Consider the following 21,928-nt stretch of genomic DNA (forward strand, 5'->3'; position numbering starts at 1 on the left):
CACCCAGCTCTGCTCCTCTTCCAGACAGGGAGCAAGCAGGTCTATGGCACATCTGTGCTGGTGAACAGAGCAGCCCTATAGGTGGGGTGGAGGGCTCCAACCCTGCCATGGGCTGCCTGCCCCCAGCTCAGGTTGCCCAGGGCCCATCCATGGCCATGGGCACCCACAGCTTTGGGCATCAATGCCAAGGCCGCACTGCCCTCTGAGTAAGGCATTTCCTCTGAAATCTAACCAAAATCTCCCTTCTCAGCCTCCTGCCCAGCCCCAGACTGCTCATAGGGAACAGGAAAGCCCTGACACTGTGCAAGCAGTGCTCAACCTCAGCCAGAGCCCCATTGGTTTGCCCTGTTGTAGGCAGATGTGACCCAATCTTAAACCCAACAGGGGATGGTCTGGATTGTCACATTGGCCTCAGCTGCCAAATGAAGATGTTCTCACAACTGGTGAGAACTTAATGAGGTACCGTCAGCATTAAGCACTGCCTTCAATGACGGGAAAAGTGGATGCGGGCTCTCGTGGCACAGATCGATGTCCAGGTCGATCTGCAGGTCCTTGCTTGGAAGCCCCTCTGCTGAGCCAGAGCACCGCTTGGCTGCACAGTGCCCAAGCAAACAGGGCCTGAAAACAGGATTTTAATTGCTCAGCATGAAATAAAATTTGGGCTTGGTTTGCTTTGCTCACACAGTTCCTCGAGCAGAGCCTGGGGAAGTGGCTGCATTTGTTTGAGCAGAGCCTCCCCACCCCTCCTGCTTGCAGCTCCACTGCAGAACAGGGCTATGCCTCCCAGGAATCCCCACAAATTGCACCAAATAGGGCAGTGTGGTGCCACCCTCCCTGTCCTTGTCCCCATCCCTGTCCCCAGGCTGCTCCCACTGCCCCAGGTGGAAGCTTCCTCCCGGGCTGCTTGAATACTATCCCCATTTCCACAGGTAGAGCAGTCCACAAATGCTGGCAGCACCTACAACTCGCTTGTCCCAAGAGCACAAACCATCTGCCAGCTCCACAAGTGCTGCATCCCTTTCTCCTCTGTACGGCTGCAGAAATGGATGCCCATCTGCTAAGCCATGTCACTGGTCGTGTTTTCCATGAGTTCTCAACACACTGATCATGCTCTTTCCTGGCAGCAGCTTCTTCCCAAGGCCCACGAGTTGATTTATGCAGTTGATTACGATATTAAAATAATTCGGTACGATGCTGTGAGCACGACACAGCGTGCATTCTGATCATATCTGCTGCCATTTCAATTAACTCAAGCCTCTCCTCTCCTCCTGCTTTGCTCACTAACAAACTGCGCTCATCCCCAGCCTTGCTGTTGTATTTATGTGAGATGATACACACACACACTTGGAGCAGTGCTGGAAGGAGCAATGGGAGAACAGCAGGACAGAGCTGTTTCTGAGCTGAGAATGCATCCAGAACCATCTAGCTGGGGCTATTTATCCAGACCTTCCCTACAACATTGATAAAATGAGGGTAAATCAGGGGAGAAGCTGGGGATAAAATCCATCTACCACCATTGGTGAGCACTGCCTCTTCACTGGAAGTGATGGAAGCACCTGTCAGCTCCTGAGTCCTGCAGTGTGCCCTAAGGAGCACTGCAGATATATTCAAGAGAAGAACATCAGGAATATCCCGAGCTCCCTGGAGGAGGGAGATGGATTGGCAAATGGAAGGCTACAGCGATAAGGGAGTTTTTATAAACATAACCTAATTGTATTACTTCAAAGTCCTGAAGTTTATTGCCCTGTTTAATGATGTGTCTCGTTATTTATAGTGTAGCACAATGAGTCTGCTATTGATTTAATACACTTCCTTAAAGACTGTCATTGTCACAAGCAATAAAACGAAGCTATTCTCAGACAGCTCAATTATGTCACATCTCCATAAACCCACCCACACCCCCGGCTCAGGGCCTGGTGGCAGGACTGGGGGTGAACCATGGCAAAGAGCAAAGGAAGCACGCGGCGCTCAGGGCACTGCCCTCCTCACCTTTCTGGTACTGGAGCCACAGCTGCTGCTGCACCTTCTTGCTGGGGAAGTGGATGGTGCAGCTGAACTCAGAGCCGTACAGAGCCTCAGCAATGTAGTGGGAGCCGAACTGCTGGATGAAGGAGAGCAGCTCCTCCCGGCTGCTGTCCTTGCTCAGGATCTTCAGGATGTTGGCGAAGCCTGAGGAAGCAAAGCATGGGATGGATAGGGAAATTGCAGCGCACAGCCCGACAGGGCACAGAGACGTTCCCCCCTGATCTGCTGTGGTTTGCATCTGCTGCTACAATGCACAACCTGTGGATTAACAAGGCTGTGGCTCTGCCATCCACGGAGCTGGGCTGTGGCAGCTCTGCACCAAGGCAATGCCTCCTGCAAAGCCATGCAGACAGCTGGGACGTGTCACTGCTCTGCAGAGCCCACAGATCACAGAGGCACTGCTGGAGAGGGCCCCTATTGCTGCTGTGCTTCAGTGGTGGAAGTGAAAACACACTGCAAGGAAATATGTCGCATCTGTCACCCAAACGAGGTTATCTGCCTGGCTGGTTGATTGAAGGAGAAGGGTGGTGGAAGGAAAAAGCTGGAACAATTCATTGTGAGCTGACCCCAAAGGCTTTGTTCAGCTCCAAGCAGGCTGCTTCATTCTGGGGCTGTGCAGCCCGGCTGTGCTGGATCTTCTCTTTTTTTTTTGGGTTGGGTTTTTTGTTTGGTTGTTTTCTTTTTGTTTTTTTCCCCCGTTTAAAAATAGGTTGATTTCTTAAATAAAAAATGCTGTTTTGAAACGAAAAGATAAAGCAAAACATTTTCAGGTCACAACAAAACGTTTCAGCATCTCTGAAACAAAACGTGCAGTTATAAAAACATGGAAGTGAAATGTTTTGACGGCTGCAGGATCCTCCTGCCTGCCCCTTCCTCATCTGACACTCCCTGCACAACGGGACCTGCATTCACAAACAGTTTGGGTCCCTATAAACCACAAGTGAGCTTTCTGTCATGTATGTGCGCATACATGCACTCATACGAGTCTCTGTGTGCTTTGCCTGCAGGCGCTGTGTGCAACCAAGTGCCCACTTCCCTGCCTCAGTTTCCCATCTGCAAAAATGAGGCAGGTCACTGCCTGGGGCTGAGGTGGGGTCCTCATCCATGGAGGTTTGTAAGAGGGATGTTGTAAGAGGGTTGCTGATGGGACTCGGGATCATAGGCTGATGGCTGGACATGGTGCTGATGATGGACTTTCCAACCCAAATGGTTCTATGATTCTCTATCTCCTGTGCATCTCTCCGAGCATCTCTCACCTGAGGAGAGGGTGATGGAGCTGAGCTTCACACGGTACAAGTTGCTCCTGACCCTCCAATGCTGCACCATGGGGTAGCCCATCGCCTCGTCATACTTGATGTCTCCTGCAAAGGAACAGCTGGCGTTCAGCCCCCACAGCCAACTATGGGGGAATGCTCTTTGGCCAGCAGGGTGGGCTCGTACCAGTGAGGAGCTGGAGGTCGGGCAGGGGCTCAGACAGCACTCCACGGCACTGCTCCTCCACAGGCAGCGGGATGACCAGCAGCCCATCAGCCAGCTGCGGGAAGTCCTTGATGAAGTTGTTCTCCCTGCAGAGAGAAAAAGACAACTGCAAAGCAAGGATGCAGGCTGCGGCTGGGTGGCACGGCCAAGGGACACCTCCAGGTGGGTACCTGGGAGCAGTCCTAGCAGGGATGGGGTTCCCTTTCTGCCCCATCTGCAGGCTGAGAGGTGATGCTTAACGAGCTCCCCAGGGCTGCAGCTCTTAGCTTCCAGCAGAACCGCAGCCAGCCTGGGGACCTGCCTGCTGCTTTTGGCCTGGATTCCCAACGTGTGCTGTGGGAGGGATGGCAGGCAGCATTGAGAGGAAAGCAGGCTAATTTGCTCACGTCCCACCACGTGCAGCATCGTGCTGGTCACCCAGCAGTGCTACAGGCACAGCTCTGCTCCAGGGCGAATGAGGACAAAGAAGTCAATGTACAGGCAGATGCCAGAAAAAGCCAAAGAGCGCAGCTTAGGCTGCAAATTCACCATATGTGGGATCTTTCCCAACCTTAGCAGGTGCAACATTGTATAATAGGCCCCTAATGAATTGTTTCTAGAACAACTATAGCAATAGAAATTGTTTGAAATGGTGAGCAGACAGGGCTGCGAGACGAGCCCCCCCTGGCAAGCCCTGCACTTGCGTAGGGAACGCAGGAGGGGAGATGTTCAATATTGATCATAGAGACAGAATATAGGCCAGGATGCTCTGCATCCTCCCGGAGCTGCGACAAGACGAGGAGGTTCCTGCAGAACCAGGTCAGCCCTCAGGCTGGCACTGCCTGCCCTCTCTCTGAGCTGATTCCTTCCCATCAGCTCCAGCTTTGGCTCCCACCAGCCCTATTTCCCCCCTCCTGCACCCATCCACACTCAGCGGATGCTCTGACATCCTGCTTGGAGGGACACGTCCACCTCCATAGGTGCTGGTGTGGTGTGACACTGGTGCAGCACCTCCTGGGTCCTCCCCACTGCTCTCGATTGGACGCAACCAGAACAGCACATAGGGATGTAGGAAGAGAGCAGGGGATGCATCTCCCCGCCCAGCAGCTCAAAGCTTCCAGCACCTGATGGAGTCTCAGGAGCTTCAGGCACTGCCAGGGAAAAAAAAAAGTGTTTTATTTGTCTGCAGGGAAAAACCTCTTGCTCACACGTGCGCTCACAAATCTCCCATTGATCACACGCGGGATCCCCAGCGGCGGAGCAGTGATTTGCTGTTCTAAGCCCTTCGCTGCCTGAGCAATGCAAATGGGGAACTGCAATCCCAGTGCATTCTCTACGCCTGGGAGAGAAGAGATGCTACGTGTGGGACACAGCTCAGCCCACAGTGTGACAGCGTGTCACACACAAGTGACAACAAGGGGCAGGCAGCTGAGGTGTGCCCAGCCCTGTGTGCTGCCTCCAGTGTGCACAGGGAGGAGGGGACACCGGGGACACTGTCCCAGTGGAGACAGGGGCTGTGCTGAGGCAGCAGGAGCAGTGCAGGCAGTGCGAAGCCCATCTGTATGCACGGCTGCTGGTCACCTCTGATGCCTCTGCAAGAAGGTATTTACCAAAAAGCCGTGCTCTGCAGTGCTGCTTGCTGTAATGTCATTTGCTTTAACTGCTCTGCAGTCGAAAGGTTGGGGAAAAACAAGGGCCAGGTGCAAGTGGGTCCTGCACATACAGACGTGGATGTGCACATGCTCACAGCAGTGTTCAAAGCCCGAATTTCAGCAAAGCAATGGCACTTTCCTGCATCTCTTCCCTCCCTGACCCAAAGCTGCTTCTCTGCCGGGGTGCAGCTCAGCACCTCTGCACACATCCTGCTTTGTGCCACCGCTGTGACCATGCCGGGTGACTGCAGGCACCGCAGACCCACCGTGCTGCCACCTCACACAGTGCACTGGGGAGGGCTGAGGGGGGATCAGCCAAAACCACTCTTTGGCCGCAGCAAGCCGGGCAGTGTGCTGAGGGCCAGCAGCCGGCAGAGGGCTGCAGCTCCTCTTCCTCTCCTCTTTATTAATAACCCTGCGGTTACCGTCACCCTCCATGCACAAACTGAGAGTTTCTGCACCCACTGGAAGCACTGAGAAGAACCACAGCGCTCTGGGCTCTATCAGAACCACAGGGGAGGGCTGGAGGTATGGTGGGAGGGATGCAGCAGCCCCGTGCTCGTGCACTCTGTGCCCATGGATGCCCACCAAGCCCTGAGTATCCCAGTGGGATCGGGGGAAGAAGCAGCATACCCATCTGCTCCCAGGTCCCTGCAGCATCCTCCTGCCTTTCGTCCTGCCTCCAGCACCTCACATCACTACTGCTCAGGAATGCACACTGGCCCAACACATCACCTCACAGCACTCCTGCAAGGGAGATGCACTGGAGCAACTGAGAGATCCTGGGTCACTGCAGAGAGAAATACTTCTCCCTCGCTGCCCCAGTCCCCCAAGTACGCAGCCCAATGTGCTCCCCTGCTGCATTTGTGTCCTCCTGCCCTTCTGAAACTGCATACACGCACTGGGGAATTTCAGGGGGGGGACCTGACCTTAAACAACAGCCCCAAGGTCATGCCATAAATCTGTGATGCAGTGCAGTGCAGAGCTGCAGCCCTACAGCACCGTGTCACACAGCCAACGGGAAGCCAGTGGAGCGACCAAGGGCATCCCATGGGGTCCCATGGATCAGCAGAGTCCCTGGGGGCAGTCAGAGCTCCCTGCCTGTCCTGGATGTATCCATAGCCCCCCAGATCCCACAGCAGCCACATGCTGAGGAGCTGACAGAGGACGCACAGAGCGCATCGTGGTGGATGGGCAAATAAATTCAGGAAGGAGCAAAAGAAAAAAAAATAACGTTATAAATTAAAATGACCCCGTGAGTGATTAGTTGATGCCCTGAAGCGTGAGATTTAATTACCCTTATCTAAGCCGGCACAGCTACAAATGTTAATCACATTATCATCCAGGGTGGCTGTGTTGAGCACAGCGGAGGTACGAGGACTGTGCTTTCTGCACAGCTCTGCTATGGAAGCTGGGGAGGACGCCCTCCCCTTTATGAATTTGTTCATCATCTTGCATCCTTCTGGCCTGCAATGGCACAGGGAGTGTGCAGTGCATCTAAGGCTGCCCAATGCCAGCTTCTGAGTCAGTGTCCCTTCAGAGAAGAGTTCTGCTGGAGCAGCTGTGAGCTTACCAGAGCCCAGCTTGATCCAGGGATGGTCAGAAAGGGCTCCTTGTAATTGTATAAAGTATGATCTATGGAGTTGCTACAAGACAGACATGAGGGTGCTGTGTTTCCACAGCCACTCTGGGGTAGGTAAGCAGCCTGTAAATCTCCCCACATTTCTCCCCAACCTCAGGTACCAGTGATTTACAAACCATGTGCAGTGCTGTCCTTACTGCAAATGCAGCTGATTGTGCCAGTGGAGCCCCTGCTCCCATTAACAAGATGGGACACAGTGGAGACCAAGGAGGCTTTGCCAGACCCGGGGGTCTCCTTTAGCTCCCGAACTTGGCCAATGGGGCTGGGGGAGAGCAAACAACTGTTTTCACACTGCTATCCCCTCCTGGCCGCACAGCGTGCACAATAACTACCCAACACCACACACCAGCTGCTTTGCCTCTCAGCACGGGGAGAATTAGCATTTAAATTGAGGTGCTGCAGGGAGGTAAATCACGAAGCACTGGGGATGCAGCACGTTTGTGGCTGCCGGTGGGCACACATGGTGCTCCTTGTCCTTGGGCACAGTGCTGTGCTCAGCACCACGCTCTGCCTCGCAGCATCCCCTCGGAGCCCCAAAACCATCCTCTGGGGAACTGGGACCAGCAAGGGCTGTGGGCAAGCACGTGGGCACCTAAAGATAGCAACCAGCAAATGATGTCCAGATGTGGGGCTTGAGGATGACAAGAACACTGACAGCAGTTCATAGTAAGCCAAGCCCTGCAGGTGCATTAGGCCAAGACATGGATTCTCCACGCTGCCCATGCCAAGCAGCATTACATCTCTCCTGCACTGCAAACAGCCACCTGAGCCCCATCCTCTTCCAGGTGGCCCCAAACTGTCTGAACACCCAACTGTCCCCTCCTCAGGCCTAGTGACCCCGCGATGGGTGACACCACCAAACCACCAGCAGCGCCCATCACCATCCCACCTCCAGGCACATAGAAGTGCAGCAGCACATTGCACAGCTCCCTGCTGCCCACCAGCAGCTCCAAACTTCAAATCCCCCAGACCCCACCACCAGCACCCACATCTTCACACCCAGCATCACCCGTTTGTCACCTGCTATCATTCTCTCCCCCCCCCCCCCCCCCCCCCTTTTCCGCCCACTCTCCCCCTTCGCTCCCCATTACACAGCTATTTATTTATTCCACCACAACACATCTCCTGGGGGGTGAGATCTCGCAGCAGGCTGTGGATCTTTTTCCCTCTGGAGCTCCTGTTGGGAGCGTGCTGAAACAGTGCAGAGCACAAACAAATTCGGAAAGTTGCGGTTCCCACAGCAACGCATTGTGCCTATGGAGCAGGCAGAGCCAAGGTCTACAAAGCTGGATTTATGCCTTAATGATGGAGCTGGGGCTGCAAGAGCGTTTCCATGCAAAAAAAAAAAGCTCTATTTTTTTTTACTTTTTTCTCACAACTTTGCAAATTATACAGATGATTCCCATCGGGTTTGGAGTTTCCAATGCTCAACCTTCGCTCGGAGGTGATTTCCTGCAAGAGGTTTCAGATGGGGAAAAAGGATAAAGAAGAAGAGTTTGAGCGAGAAGGAGGTGAGGAAAAGTGGATACATCCACGGCCTGGAGAAAAGCAGCAAAGGGGCAGCCTGGTTCTTGCTGCCTGACCCGCTGCACAGCAGCCCGGTGGCAGGGCAAGGAGGTCCCATTGGTGCCACACTAGCCTGACTCAATGGGAAAGTCCTGGGGACGTCCAACAGCTGCTGTGGCTGATGAGGAAGGAGCCCGTTTGCAGAGGGCGGATGGGAGGATGCTCTGCTGCTCCGGGTGTCCTCCATGGGATCAGTGGTGGCTCACAGCCGCAAGGCTGACCTTGCTGGCTCCATAGTCATGGCTCACTGACACAAGCTGGGTGGGAAGGTGTCATGCAACAAGACAGATGGACAGACAGCCATCCTGCAGCATCATGGGGAAGCAGTGTGCTGGGTGTTTGTATGCCTCACAGCTCCCCTCCCACCGTTTGGTTTGGGCGCTGTTTGCAATCATCTCCCGAGTGTTGCTCAAGCAGCTCCAAGCCTGCTGCTTTCATTAGGCTTATTTGTAACGAGGCAACAAATAACAGAACTCCCACTGATTTCACAGGAGCCAGGACTGCACATTGGGACTTCCCAAGGAGCCGGCACAAGGCAGGTGCCCAATGACAGGCAGTGCCTGCAGGATTGGGGTCAGGGCATCCGACAGTCACAGCCTCACACTGCTACAGCCTGCCAGGAACCACACGCACTGCCTTCCAAAAAGCCCTTGCCTTTCCAATGTGAATGCAGCCCCAGCTCTCCGCCCAGTGCACACATCCATTTCTATAACAATTGATCTTAAGTATTTTTTTCTCCTAGGCTTCATCATTAACCTTTAAGATGGAGATAAGGCGTTAAGTGTTTGGAAAGGAATCAGAAGGGCCCCTGGATGTGAGCCAGAAGTAGTGCTGAGCCCAGGCTGCACATCCTATCTCTTCGGCTCTCCTTTCGCCCCAGGGTGATTCGGACTGCTCTTGACTACCACGGCGGTATTACAAACCCTAATGAGGTTTGGAAAATAAGAAACCCACTGCAGCGTGGGAGAAACTAATAGAAATTGTTTTGTCTTCTCTCTATTAGTCATTAGGAGCAGAGGAAAAAACAGCCACAGGCAGCGGCAGGGCTGTAATATCACCGTGCATTGCATATGTTGGCGCTCTGACAAAGGCATTTCAGTGCCTTTCAGTCACCCGTGTTCCCTCCACGCAACGCCTGCCGTGTGCCAAAGCAGATCCATGTGTGGGGCCAGGCTGGGTGCCTAGGGGAGCCCCATCCCTGTGGGGAAGCCCTGGGTACAGGATGTGGCCCTTATAGCAGTTTCTCCCTGGCTCCACCAGGCAGCTGAGGCCATATGGTTAATGAGCTGAAATTCGCCACCGCCTCTGCAAAGTTGCATCTCTGTATGCAAAGTTAATTACTGAAGCCATGAAACAACGAGCTCCTTGGGTCAGGTTTTGTGCCCCATCCTCCCAGAGCAATGCACAAGGACAGAGCACGGCCCTGCACCAGGCTTTGGGAGCACCTTTCACTCCCCTTCTCCCAGCTCCTCCAGAGCCATGTGCAATTGCACCCAATGACAAGTGGAAGTGTCTCCTTCACGGCTGCCAAGGAGCTGCACACAGTGTGTGCTGGGAACCTCAGCTATCACAGCTCTAAGTTGTGAGGCTGCCCCACACCCAGGAGCAGCTGTGTCCTGTGTCAGAGTAGGGAAGAGAGGAGTGAATCCTCCCTGCTCTGCTGTAAGGCTATATAGCCAGCAAGGACCCCCTGGGATGCAATGCACTCTATGAATCTGAGCTGTTATTATTGTAAAACCAATCTCCACCCCTTCTCTTAAGAACGCAGATTAACTGTGCAATAACACCAGCTATAATTAGCGTCATAAAAGTCAGCAATGGGAAAGCCAACAGGTCAGAGAGGCCCAGGGCTGCTCCCCACCACCGTGTGTGAGGGGACCTCCAGGTGCTGCAGCAGCTCAGGATGGCAGTGCCAGCACTGAGCTCTCCTCCCTCCTGTATGGGTTTGTGCCCCTTCTCTCCCATTCTGACTCTTTCCCCATCCAGGACTTTGCATTGAGTACCTGCCCAGCACACTGCCTTCTTCCAGCCCCTCTCCTGGAGCTGCCCTGGCCATGCTCCCCACGGGCAGGGGCAGCAGGAGGGTTCCTGCCCAATTAGTGCTGCTGGTGGGTGACAGGCTCTGCTCCGCACTGCATGATTAGCTGTGAAAATGCAAATCTGAACTTCCTTCGCCGCAGCAGCTAACAAGATAATGAATATTTTCATCGGCTGCAGATAATACAAACATCTGTGCAGACACAGACGTGCTGCAGGGCCGAGGGGAGCGGGATGGCAGCAGCTCCCTGGCACCCCTCAGGAGCGGCGGCTCTGATGGCAGCCAGGCATGAGCTGCAGCGTGGGCTCCACCAGCAATGGCCAAACAGCAAACAGGCACTGTGCTGGGTTAAGCTGCTCCTGGCATAGGGTGAGACACAGCAGAGCAGCTCAGGGACGTGCCCAGAGAGGCAATGCGACAGCAGGAGCTGCATCAGCCATGCCCACGCTCCCCAAAGTCGATCCAGCCCACTACTCAAGTCCCATTCCCCACCAGGTGCAGAATGAGTCTGAAAACCAGCAGTACATAAGCCACACCTATTGCTGACATCTCAATCAGTATTGTTTAAAAACAATTTACTCCCTCCCGCCCAGCCCCCCTGCCTTGTCCATAGGGTATCATTTGCACAAGGCTCGCTTTTGTTTTGCTACAACAATAAAAAAATGCTAACAACCCCGTGCGAAAGCATGTGGCTGCAGACTGCTGGAAACACCAGCTCCGAGCAGCACAATCTGTTCTTGTGCTCTGTGGGATGCAAACTTTGAAATGGAGTGGGGCTGATGCACGCAGGATGCAATAGCAAGCTAACTGATGGGGTGCTGTGCTAATTGCATTAGTCATTTATATCCTGAACTTGACTAAATCTCGGTGCTTATCCTTTCGAGTGCAGACGCACTCAAAATACGTAAGATGTGCCTATGTGCTCTCATTACAGGCTCTGAAAGGGCTGGATGGAGAGCAGCTACGATAGCTGCAATAGGGTGAGGGGTAGCAACACCACCAGATGTGGCAGCGAGTGGCACAGTGACAGGCAGGGATGCTCCTGCAGTGAGTTCCAGACACAGAATCACAGAACCAGAAAGGATGGAGCAGATCCCTCAGATCCCCAAATCCAACCCCATCCCATCCCACCAAGCCCACTGACACATCCCTCAGTGCCACATCTCCACTGTTATTCAGCACCTCCATGCATGGCGACCCCACCAATCCCTGTTCCAATCCTGACCACTGCACCCTATGTGCAGCTGGGAGCAGGCAGCAGGGCACAGAGCAGAGCACTGCATCCCACCTCAGCCCCACAAAGCTGCCAAAGCCCTACAGCCCCACTGCCCGCTCTGGCTGGCACGGTGTGGTTCAGCTCCATAGGAGCGTGGCCTGAGGCATTAACCTGCCTTGGAGAGGCATCGTTGCTTCCATCCAGCATGTCTCAGGCTTCAGAGTGTGAACAGGTAATGGAACTGCAGCAACAAATAATAAAAAGAGGGATGAAATGGGAGGCAGCCACTGGAAAAGAGATCTATCCGTTATCCCGGCCTGAAGGGTAATGGGTAAACACGGCACTCAGGCACTGCCTGGCACACAGCTTGCCAGCACAGGAATAATAAACAACGCAATTATAACTGCTGCACTCCCAGGTTTCAAAGAGGAGAAGAAGAAATCAATAGTGTTAATTTAACTAGTTATACGCTTAATGTCTGTGGTGTTGCAGGGCAGCAGGATGGCCTCACTGGGGCTGCAAGGTGCTCCCAAAGGGCTGTGCCGGCATGGTGCCTGCATGGACATGGTGCTGTGCATAGCTCAGCACCTGCCTGGTCCCACAGCACCCATGGATGGGCACTGGATGCTGGGCAAGCCCTGGGCTGGTGATGTCTCCAAATGCAGCTCCTGGTGTGGCTGCCAGCACGCCCTGCTGGTTTATTAACGGCTGAGAAGTGGAGAAGGGAAGGAGCGACAGATTCAAAATGAACTTGCCAAACTACCATCAATATTACAGCAATTCCCTGCATCGGTTCAGCGACCCGGCGTGCTGCCTGGCAGCAGCAGTGGGGCTCTGCAGCAGCAGCAGCAGACCAGCAGCACACAGCCATGGGCACCCATCCCTCTGCAGCCCCCAGCCAGCCCCTCGTGTCCCTGCCAGCTTGGAGCATGCTGTGGTTCTCTGTCCCTTCTCCAGAGCAGTGAGGAAGTGCAGCTCTGTTTTCCACGCAGGGTTCCTGTAGGCTACAAGGTTGGGTTTGCAGAGGGAATGGAACTGCAGGAAGCTGTCCCATCATCCAGGAACTTCAATGCATCAAAACTTTGGGGGGCTCAGTGGGGGACCCCCATAGCACAACAGGCAGACAGGAGCTGCTCCTTGCTTTGCAGGACGATGCTCTGGGGCAAGAGCCAGAGGCTGTAACAGGCAGGGAGCAGGGCGAGGTGCGTGGGCTCCAGCATCCCATTTGCCATGCAGCAATAAGCTAGCGAGCAAAGCTTGCTCCGCGGGTAGTAATTTGGGTTTTCTACATATTAATGGCATAAAAGCAACAGTCTGAAACTGCAAACATCTCTTAAACAAAAATCTCTATTCCCCCGTGGCAAAGAGATGGCAGAAAACAGATAAGGAAGTAACAAACAATCCATTTGGAAAATCGTCCCCCGGTGATTTGGGCACCGTGTGGAGTTCAGGCTCTGCCCCACTGGGAGGCAAAGGGGGGAAAATCACTCTAATCTCAGCTTTAGTGAGTTGGAGCCAGTGCTGAGCTCCCGGCTAAACCCAGAGGTATGACTGGAATAGATCAGCTCTGATCCCGCGTAGTTATGAACACAACGCAGCGCTTGGCCAAAGAGAAGAGAAAGCTAAAAATAGAAAAGGGTGCCCAGCAAATAGAAGTGCCTGCAATAAAACAGCAACAGCAGCGATGTGGAGAACTCCTCCAAGCAGAAACCTCGACTCTTGCTTCTCCAACAGGTCTGCTGAGCAACTCAACCACTAGAGACAAAATAACAGCCATCAGCGCTCCCACGGATCCGGAAGGTTGGAACACAATGATCTGTACGGTCCCATCCAACCTGAGCCATTCTGTGCTTCTATGATCTCTGCAGGCTGTTGGGTGGCTGAGGGACCACCCAGCCCTGATGGGATGGAAATGCTGCTGTAAATGAGAGGCGTTGCTCAGGACACTCTGCAAGAGGCACCGCTGCCTCCAGCACAAAGGCTCCCTCCCAGCACCACACTGACATGCCAGGCGGGTCCAGAATATCCTATTTATTAAAGATACTGAAGATGGAGCAACATGGGAAGCAGACACCATTCAGAGGACTGTCACATCTGCATAGCTAAAGGATCCCGGCGGTTATAAATCCCTCTAAAATACTCAGCCCCTTGTTCTGATAGCAGGTTCTTGCTCCTACTTTGCAGAAACAGGCTTTTAATCCCTGGTATTAGGCAGCTTCCTGCTATGTTTCAAATGCACCAAATTAAGGGCTTCTCTAACAGCTGGTGTCTTAATGCTCAGAGAGGTTCTTGAATATCTATGAAAATCAGAGGCAAATTACATCTTTTAGTTAATAATTTCTTCTCCATTAACCTCCTTCTCTTCCCTTGTTAGGAGATGATGTAATGGTGCTCCTACAGCAGAGCCCTCCCGGCACGCTGGGTTGTGGAGGGATGCAGGCGTGCAGGGAGGTGAGCCCTTCTTGGAAGCAAGACTTGTGCCCTCAGAAACAAGGATGTGTCTCCAAGAGCCCTTTCTGACCAGGAAGCCTGTATGCTAGAGCCACAGGTCACTGCAAGAGCTGGGGCTGGGGTACCCCATCTTAGCTGGGTAGCTCCCTGATTTGGGGAGCTTATGGACCCCTCACATCCGCTCCACCTTTGAGCTGATGAAGCATTTCAGCTCCACAGATCTCTGCTCTGAAGGACCCACGGATCTGCAGCACGAGAGAGAGAGAGAGAGAGAGAGAAAGCAGAGAGGAGCCTGCAGGGAAAATTGCCTTCGCGTGCTGTCAATTCTCACTTCCAGCAAAGGCTGCGGCTCTGTTGGCTCCGAGCACTCTGCTGGCTGCCGCTTTCTGCACGCCTCGCTGCTGGTGGAGCCCGTAATTCATCTGCCATCCCCAGAGCAAAAGGGCAGAGTTCAGCGTGAATTCGTAGCTAGGAGGACTTTCACACTCAGCAGGGGAAGAAGTACTCGGCTAAGCAGCAAGGCCAGAGGCAGCGAGCACCCACAACTCAGCCGAAATCACAGGCAGCAACGAGGTCTCAGTGCCTGAATAAGGAAACAAACCTTGGTGCGCTGCAGATGCTGCACAAGAGTGGGATGTGGGCAGAACATGGGCTGAGCGCTCCCAGCTGAGTCCCCTCCTGACACTGCTCAGCACAGGTGCTATAAAGTTCATGGGTCCACCTAGGTTTGCACTCACTCAAAATGTGGCAACATTCAGTAGAAGTGAAGAAAACCAGACGGCAGCAGCCCTGCTCTGCTCTCCTGACACCCGGGATCACAGATCCATTAAGGCTGGAAAAGAACTCTGAGATCACCAAGTCCAACTCCAACCCACCCCACCATGGCACTGACCACGTCCCTCAGTGCCACATCTCCAGCATTCCTGAAGTCCTCCAGTGAAGGATGCTGCCTGAGGACACCCTGCGGTACGTGCCACTCATCTCACTTCACTTGTCAATGCTGTTTCTTGTTATGCCATTGCCACAGCTCCTCCCTCAATTCACTCCCATAAGGCTGACAACATGCAAAAGGCAATTCTTTTTCACAGCAGATGTGATTACACGGCAGAACTCACTGCAAGATGTGGTGGAGATGGAATATATCAACACTCATGGGTACGATAAGGCAGACAGAAGTTCATCAAAGCACTCGGCCAAGGGGACATCCACCAACACAGGGAAACCCTTTGCAGGGAGGATGAACAAATAAGAAAACCATGGAAGCGTGCTGCCCTCATGCTCTCTTCCCCAGATATCTGCCAGCCAATGTGTCAGACCTGCTGCCCCTCCACCACCAGACCTTGGTTCCATCTGCCCACCTTCATCTTGCCCTGGATGAGGAACAGAGTGGGGCCGTACCTGAAAGTCATCTGGAACACCTGGCCCTGGTTGACGTGTTGGCTCCTGTTGTTGTAGCCGTGCAGCATCTCCCCAAAGAGAGTGTCGTTGAACTTGGCATCCGACTTCAGGCACTTGGGGCCCTCGCAGATGTCAGACAGCATGAGGCAGGACTTGCCATCAGGGGCCAGCTTGTACTCCTCCACGCACCTGCAGGACCACGAGCTGCATCAGAGAGACCCCGATCTTATCCAGACCCCAACCCTGGATCCCTGACCCTGACCTGGATGTCAACCCCAGCCCCTGGGAATCACTCCACTCTGCAGAGCAGAGCACACCACTCCCTCCCACAGCCCCCAGTGCTCTCTGATGCTGCTGCAGTGCACCGATGCTCCCCAGACAAGAGCAAAGACAAATCTGGAGCTGTTTCCCCTTTTTCCTCACATCAGTGCCCTCCTGCAAGGATGCAGCTCTACCATGGCTGCTCCTTGCTGCTGCTGTCAAGCACTGTGTGGGTAAGGCAGGCACTCACCTCCCAGGCACAGCAAGGGGAACTGAGGTGGCAGCAGAGATGTGATACAACTACAGACACCTTGCCTTGAGCAGGGATTGTGCAAAACCAAGGGACAAGGTCTCTGTCCTTGGGGACAGATGTCTGAAGTGCCAGCTCAGTCCCAGTGCCTGCAGCGGCTCAGACAGAGGCCTTGTCCTGCACTCAGGCTCCCTGACCCTGCAGAGGTGGTGCCCATATGGCTTCCCAGCCCACTCTCAGGCATGACAGAAGCAATGTGCTTTCTGTTGATGACTCAGCTGCTGTGTGATGCTAAACAATAATAACAGAAGAGAGAAAAAATAAAAGGGGGGGGGGGAGAGGGGAGGAAAGCCAACCAAAACAGCAGCTTTCTGACACAGCCGGCTCCTCCTTGGGGAGCTGTGCTGCACCCATGGGTCACCATCACCTTCCCATTCCTCTCCGTGCTTCTGTCCAACTCTCCCATGGGAAACTCCTTCCCATGAGACCCTCTTCCCCCTCCTTCACCCCAACCCCTCCCATGAAGACAGAGAAGAGGCTGCTGCCAGGTGTTGGCACAGGGATGGATGCTGAGCCCCGAGCAGGGCAGGATGCTGTGGCTGATGGATGGCGGCTGCTGTGGCCGTGCAGAGGGAAGGCTGCTAAGCACCGCGCTGCCTTCAGAGCATCCTGCAGCCGGGGAGATTTTCCTTTGAGCAAATTACATTGTGTAGGATTACAGGATCGCGGCCAAAATCAGGGATGAAGCTCTATTTTAAGACAGTCACAAGAGCAGGGGGAAAAAAAAGAAGAGTCCTCCACCTCCCCCCCAACGCAATGTACGATCTTTGAGTACGTTCACACTGAGTCACTGATCCAACCCTACCGTCACCAGACGAGCAGGGTGCATCTGCTCACCCCGCTGCCACCACTCGTGTTTGCTTTTCCCACCAGGCAGAGCAGGTGAAAGTGAGCTCTGCAAAGAGTCCTCCTGCTGGGCACCCCATCTCCAAAGAGCAACCCCATGAGAAATGGGAGCGTTGAGGGGAGGGGGGACTCACCCGCAGAACATGAAGATGGTGCTGGAGGAGGGGTCGTGGGGCAGAGGGAGGGTCTGCTGCAGGCAGAGCTGCTCGCAGCCGCCGTTGAAGCCATCTGAGCAGTCGATGCCTTTGGAATAGTCGTAGCAGCCGGTGCCATCCTTCATGGGCCGGAGGTCCTCGGGGCACTGTGGGAAGAGGGGACACGGTGATGTTACCCCCAGATCCCTGTGACTGTGTGATGTGGCCATAACTGCTCTGCAATGGAGCCCCAATGACTCAGGAGGGCAGGAAGAGCGCTGATTCACACAAGCGAGGACCTGGCTTTGGGTTTTAATTTCAGCTCCCCAGCTGGCTTTTCTTGTCCCAGCAGATAAAAGCCAGCAGGCAGCAAATGCCATCAATAAATCGTCACCCAGATTAAAGCACTCTTCTGTTCCGCTCCCGTTATTTATCCCTTCTCACCAAACGTGAGGGCGCACAAACAACAACAAAAAGGGCCAGTCCTTGAGAAAATACATAAATCTTGCCGAGGAGCAGCTCGCAATTAAAAATGCATTATGGAATTTCTTGAAGATGAGTTAGACTGGAGCTTGTACACGTAGTGATGAAGGCAGGTTATAAATGGCCTCTGTCAAGCAGAAGAAAGGTTATAAAACCGCTCTGCTTCGTGCTTAAAAAAGAAAATCAATTTCCCACGTGAGCAAAACGCTGTACGTATTAATAAAAGTTCAGGAGCTCCTGCACCCCGGGTTTGCTGGCATGGGAAGGGCCAATGGCAGCAATCTGCTGGCATGGGGTGTAGGGGAAGCGCTTTGGGGAGAAGGAGGCAGCTCCTGTCCCCTCTGAGCACCCGCACAGCTCCCAAAGAGCTGGGAGCAGGAAGCTGTCTGGCTGCATACACAGAATAAATATGAAGGAGCAGAGGATACTCAGAACAATCTGTGCTTTTTGCTGCTGAGCTGCCTGGGAAGCAGCATCGAGATAAGTGTGGTTGTGACTCCGTGTACATCATACTTATCTACTGTAGCCTCCTCTGCATCTGCGGCCCTGGGGTACAAAGAGAGCTGTGCACAGGGACACATCTCCACCACGGCTGTGTCCACCCTCCTGAGCCAGGTGTGTCACCCAGCACCTCCTGGAGTGCCCTCGGGGATGCTGGTGGGAGCTGCCAGGAGCTGAAGTCAGCAGGCTGAGCTCTGCACCCTGCCCAGCCCACAGGGCAAAGCGATGGCTCCTTTCCTGGGACTGGGTTAGTGGGTCATACAGGGCGCTCCCCACCTCACCCTGTTCTGCTCAAGACCCCTTGGGATATCCCAGATCAGCTTTTAATCACTAGGAATCACGCTTGGCTACTGTTTGTAATTGTGCATCCTAATATGCATTAATTATGGCATGCTAATAACTCAGCACAAAATGTGCATACGAAAGCATCCCTGCATCCATCCCCATCCTGGCCATTCAGCAGCTGCTAACGGGGCTCCCTGGGGACAGAAAGCCGAGCTCCTCTTTGGGGACAAGGAAATGGGGGCAGCAAGCAAAGCAAGCAGGCACAATGTGGGCAGAGGGAACCAGCCCCAGGACTGGGAGTTTTCTCCTGCAGGATATCAGCAGCTCCAGCAGAAAGGAGGGATGCACAGGTGGATGGAGAGCACTTGGCACAAGGAAACTCCCTGCAGGTCTGCCTGTCCACCAAGCAGAGGATATTCAGTCAGGATGTCCTGCTGTTTGAACAGACAACACTGGAGCACATTTGGGTGCCTCTCTGCTATTGCCCATAGGCTGAGAGAGTTGGAGCTACCCAGGAAAACACTTTGTGCACCAACCTGGCCTCTCTGCGCTCCTTACAAAAACAGCACTTGCTCTGGGCTTTTATAAAGGACCGTATCTATTATTGCTGACATTGATTTGTCTGGCTTGGGCAGCAGAGAACCAATAATTACTGTGAGTTTTAATCAATCCCACATCAATTCAGCTGCAGTTCAATTTGCGATCTGCCTTGGCAGTGACACAGGATGGGGGGCTGTGTCTGAAAATGATTAGAAAATCAATAAGTAACTCAGCCAATAATTCTGTCTGTGCGCTCGGAGATGACACGTCCCACCCCATTCCATTGGGGAAGCCAGCATGGAAATTGGATTTCCTGTTGGCTCCAGAGATTCAAAGGGATCCCAGCACCCACAGGCTCCAGGGATTCCCTTGTTACATCAGCATGGCTCATGGTGCAGGCGCTGAGCACCCTGATCTAGCTGTGTCCCTATTCATTGCAGGGAGTTGGAGCAGATGGCTTTTTCAGGCCTCTTCCAACTCCCAACTATTTTATGATTACATTGGAACCAAGGGATCTCACTCCATCCTGTCAGCCCATGCTTCACAGAGGGATATGAGCAACAAAAACAGGAACCTCACAAGTGGTGCTTAGTCCAGGCTGCAGAGAGAAAAGAGACAGGGAGAGCCTCCAACTTGCCACTGCCTTGGAAAGCCACAACGACATCACCGTGCCAAGGCAGTTCCAATGTCCTGCAGATCCACGTGGGTCACTACAGGAATCACAGAGCCATTTAGATTGGAAAAGACCTTTGAGATACACATGCATGAATGCGCTGGTTTCTCTGTGGTGATGGTTCACCCTCAAAATTGCTCTTGGGATTGGAAAGAAAGCTGAGCTTCTTGTTTTCTTGTGCATTCTCACAGATAACACGGATCCTGCAGACAAAATGTGACACACAGCCACAAAACTGCAGCCCAGCTCCTGCCAATGGGTTTGGGAAGGCAGAGCTGAGGTCAGCTTGGTGCGTGCTTTGCTGACAGCACGGATGGATATGAGCCCACTGTCCTTGTTTGCACCAGGCAGAGCCCAAGGTCCTGCTCTTTGTCACTGCTGTCAGCAAAAACAGACTCCAAGCACACACAGGGAGCACAGATGCTGAATAAGAACACGCTGTTTTTACCTGTTTTTCAGAGCAGTGTGCTTTGTTCCCTTTGAAATGATGTCACCAGGGTGCCACGGAGCGGCAGCAGGTGCAGGAACGTTTGTTCTTGGGGACTCCAAGCCACTGCACTGCTGGCTCAAACCAAAAGGGATCCCCCTGACCCACAGTGCCACCACAGCAGGACCTCACCGTGTGACAGGACCTCATCATGGGACACCACGGAGCCACCTCCTGCCAACCAGAGCCCTCATCCTCAACCAAGCCAGGGCAGACAAACTGCGAGGCAGCCCCTTCCCAGGGTAAAGGCAGCCAGCATCCGCCATACAAGACTGCTGCTTAGGAAAACATCTATCTGTATTGTTTGTGTTAGTGAGCAAAGGCCCTTTCTTTTCTTTCTCCCTTACAAAGATCATTAGCAGTGAGACAGGCGATGGGGTCACTGGAAACAAAATGCGTGTCTCATTAATGACACGGTTCCTCCTGAGAGGAGCCAGCTCTACCCCAGCACTGCTCACAGCTCCGCTCCTCTTCTCTGTTACTTAAAAAAAGAATAGTTAATAAAGTATTTTGGTAGAGAGTAAAGCGTGCTTTTTATTATTCTGCTCTGTTTTCTCAATATTAGCAGCCTTTTTGTCAGGCACTTCTCCCATTTTAGGCTCCTGCTTCTGCCTGACTTGATGTGAGCTGGGGACCCCGTACCCATGGCATGGAGGTGAGGACTCAGTCCTGCACCCGGGGCAGCAGTGGGGTCACTGGGAATTTAATTTGCAATGTCAAACCCATCCACAACACGCTCAGGTAGTCAGAGCACCAATGGAACAGATCCTCTATATTAGATGGTCAGACAGACGGGCAGTGCACCAAACCATTATCCTGAGGTCACAGCTTTCTCTCCTACCCCCCAGAGCAGTGTGGGGCTCCAGCACTGGGTGTGAAAGAGTCCAACGGCACTAATGAACTCACCTTCGTTAGAGACATTCTTCCTCAGCACTGAAGAACCTCTCCAGTGGGAAACAAAACCATTAGTCCGAGGCACTGCTGAGGCACCAGCAAGTGCCCGTGTTTTAATGAGCTCTGAACTATGCGCTGGCATGTATTTTATTTGCTTGTTGGAGCTCAGAAATGATACAAACACATTAAATTCCTTTGTGCCCACAGATATATTTAGACAGCTTTGGCTTGCACTGCCTCCACTTCCCTGGATCTGAAGGCCCTCTGGGGCTCTTTGTGCCCCTTTCTCTCCAGGGCCATCCTTCCATCCATCACCTCCTTGGGCAGCGATGTCCTGACCCCCCAGAGCCCCGCTGCAGGGAACATCCTTCCCAAAGGGCAACATTACAACCGTTTGCTGAAATAACAGTCATTATCTTCCTACTCTTTTCTCCCTGCTTCATTTTCCATCGCAAGATCATCAGTCATTATTTTAGCTTCAGAAAATCAGACCCATCTGTTTTGCAGGTTCCAAAGCATGTGCAGTGGTAGCTCATGTCCTCAGTGTGTCCCCAGGACACCCTGCCAGCACATTTCAGAGCCCGCTATCAGCTGCTGCCCACTGGGGCACTTGCTGCCCATATCACAGGGAAGCCTGGCACCACCAGAACCCTTTGGGAGACCAGAAATTCAACTACAGATTCATCTGACCTTAGGGGACAGACAGAGCACAAAGCTACACACCAAAATCAAGGACTGAAACCAAAGGCAAGGACCCAAACCAAAACCCAGGATCCAAACAAAAGCCCAAGAGCCAAGACAAAGCCAAGGACCCAAACCAAGTGTGACGTGACCAGAACACACAGCAACCCAGTCTGCTGTGGTGCAGAGGGAAGAGGTGCCAACTGGTAACCTCTATAGAATGCCACTGCAAAAGCCAACACAGAAGATGGGATTTTAACATCTCAATCACCTCCTTTCGGCACAGAGAGAGCCAGCTCACCTCAGTGCCTCCATCTCAATAGCACCAGGGGTTTCTGCTTCCACCCATAATATGCATAAGTAGTAATCTTCTGCTTCAAGGAGCCA

General features: G+C 53.3%; 1 protein-coding gene across 4 annotated transcripts in view; it reads right to left on the reverse strand.

The window, feature by feature from the left end:
* ASTN2 (astrotactin 2) overlaps nucleotides 1–21,928 on the reverse strand; it is a 273,672-nt gene that overhangs the window by 90,834 nt on the left and 160,910 nt on the right. For all 4 annotated transcript variants that reach the window (XM_072353116.1, XM_072353115.1, XM_072353114.1 and 1 more), the window contains 5 exons: nucleotides 16,998–17,164; nucleotides 15,447–15,635; nucleotides 3,466–3,590; nucleotides 3,282–3,386; nucleotides 1,990–2,169 (listed from right to left, as the gene is read on the reverse strand). In XM_072353116.1, the coding sequence (XP_072209217.1) occupies nucleotides 1,990–2,169; nucleotides 3,282–3,386; nucleotides 3,466–3,590; nucleotides 15,447–15,635; nucleotides 16,998–17,164 (766 nt within the window). The remainder of the gene's footprint in view (nucleotides 1–1,989; nucleotides 2,170–3,281; nucleotides 3,387–3,465; nucleotides 3,591–15,446; nucleotides 15,636–16,997; nucleotides 17,165–21,928) is intronic.

The sequence above is a fragment of the Excalfactoria chinensis genome, chromosome 18 (genome assembly GCF_039878825.1).
Source record: "Excalfactoria chinensis isolate bCotChi1 chromosome 18, bCotChi1.hap2, whole genome shotgun sequence".
Lineage (NCBI taxonomy): Eukaryota > Metazoa > Chordata > Aves > Galliformes > Phasianidae > Excalfactoria > Excalfactoria chinensis.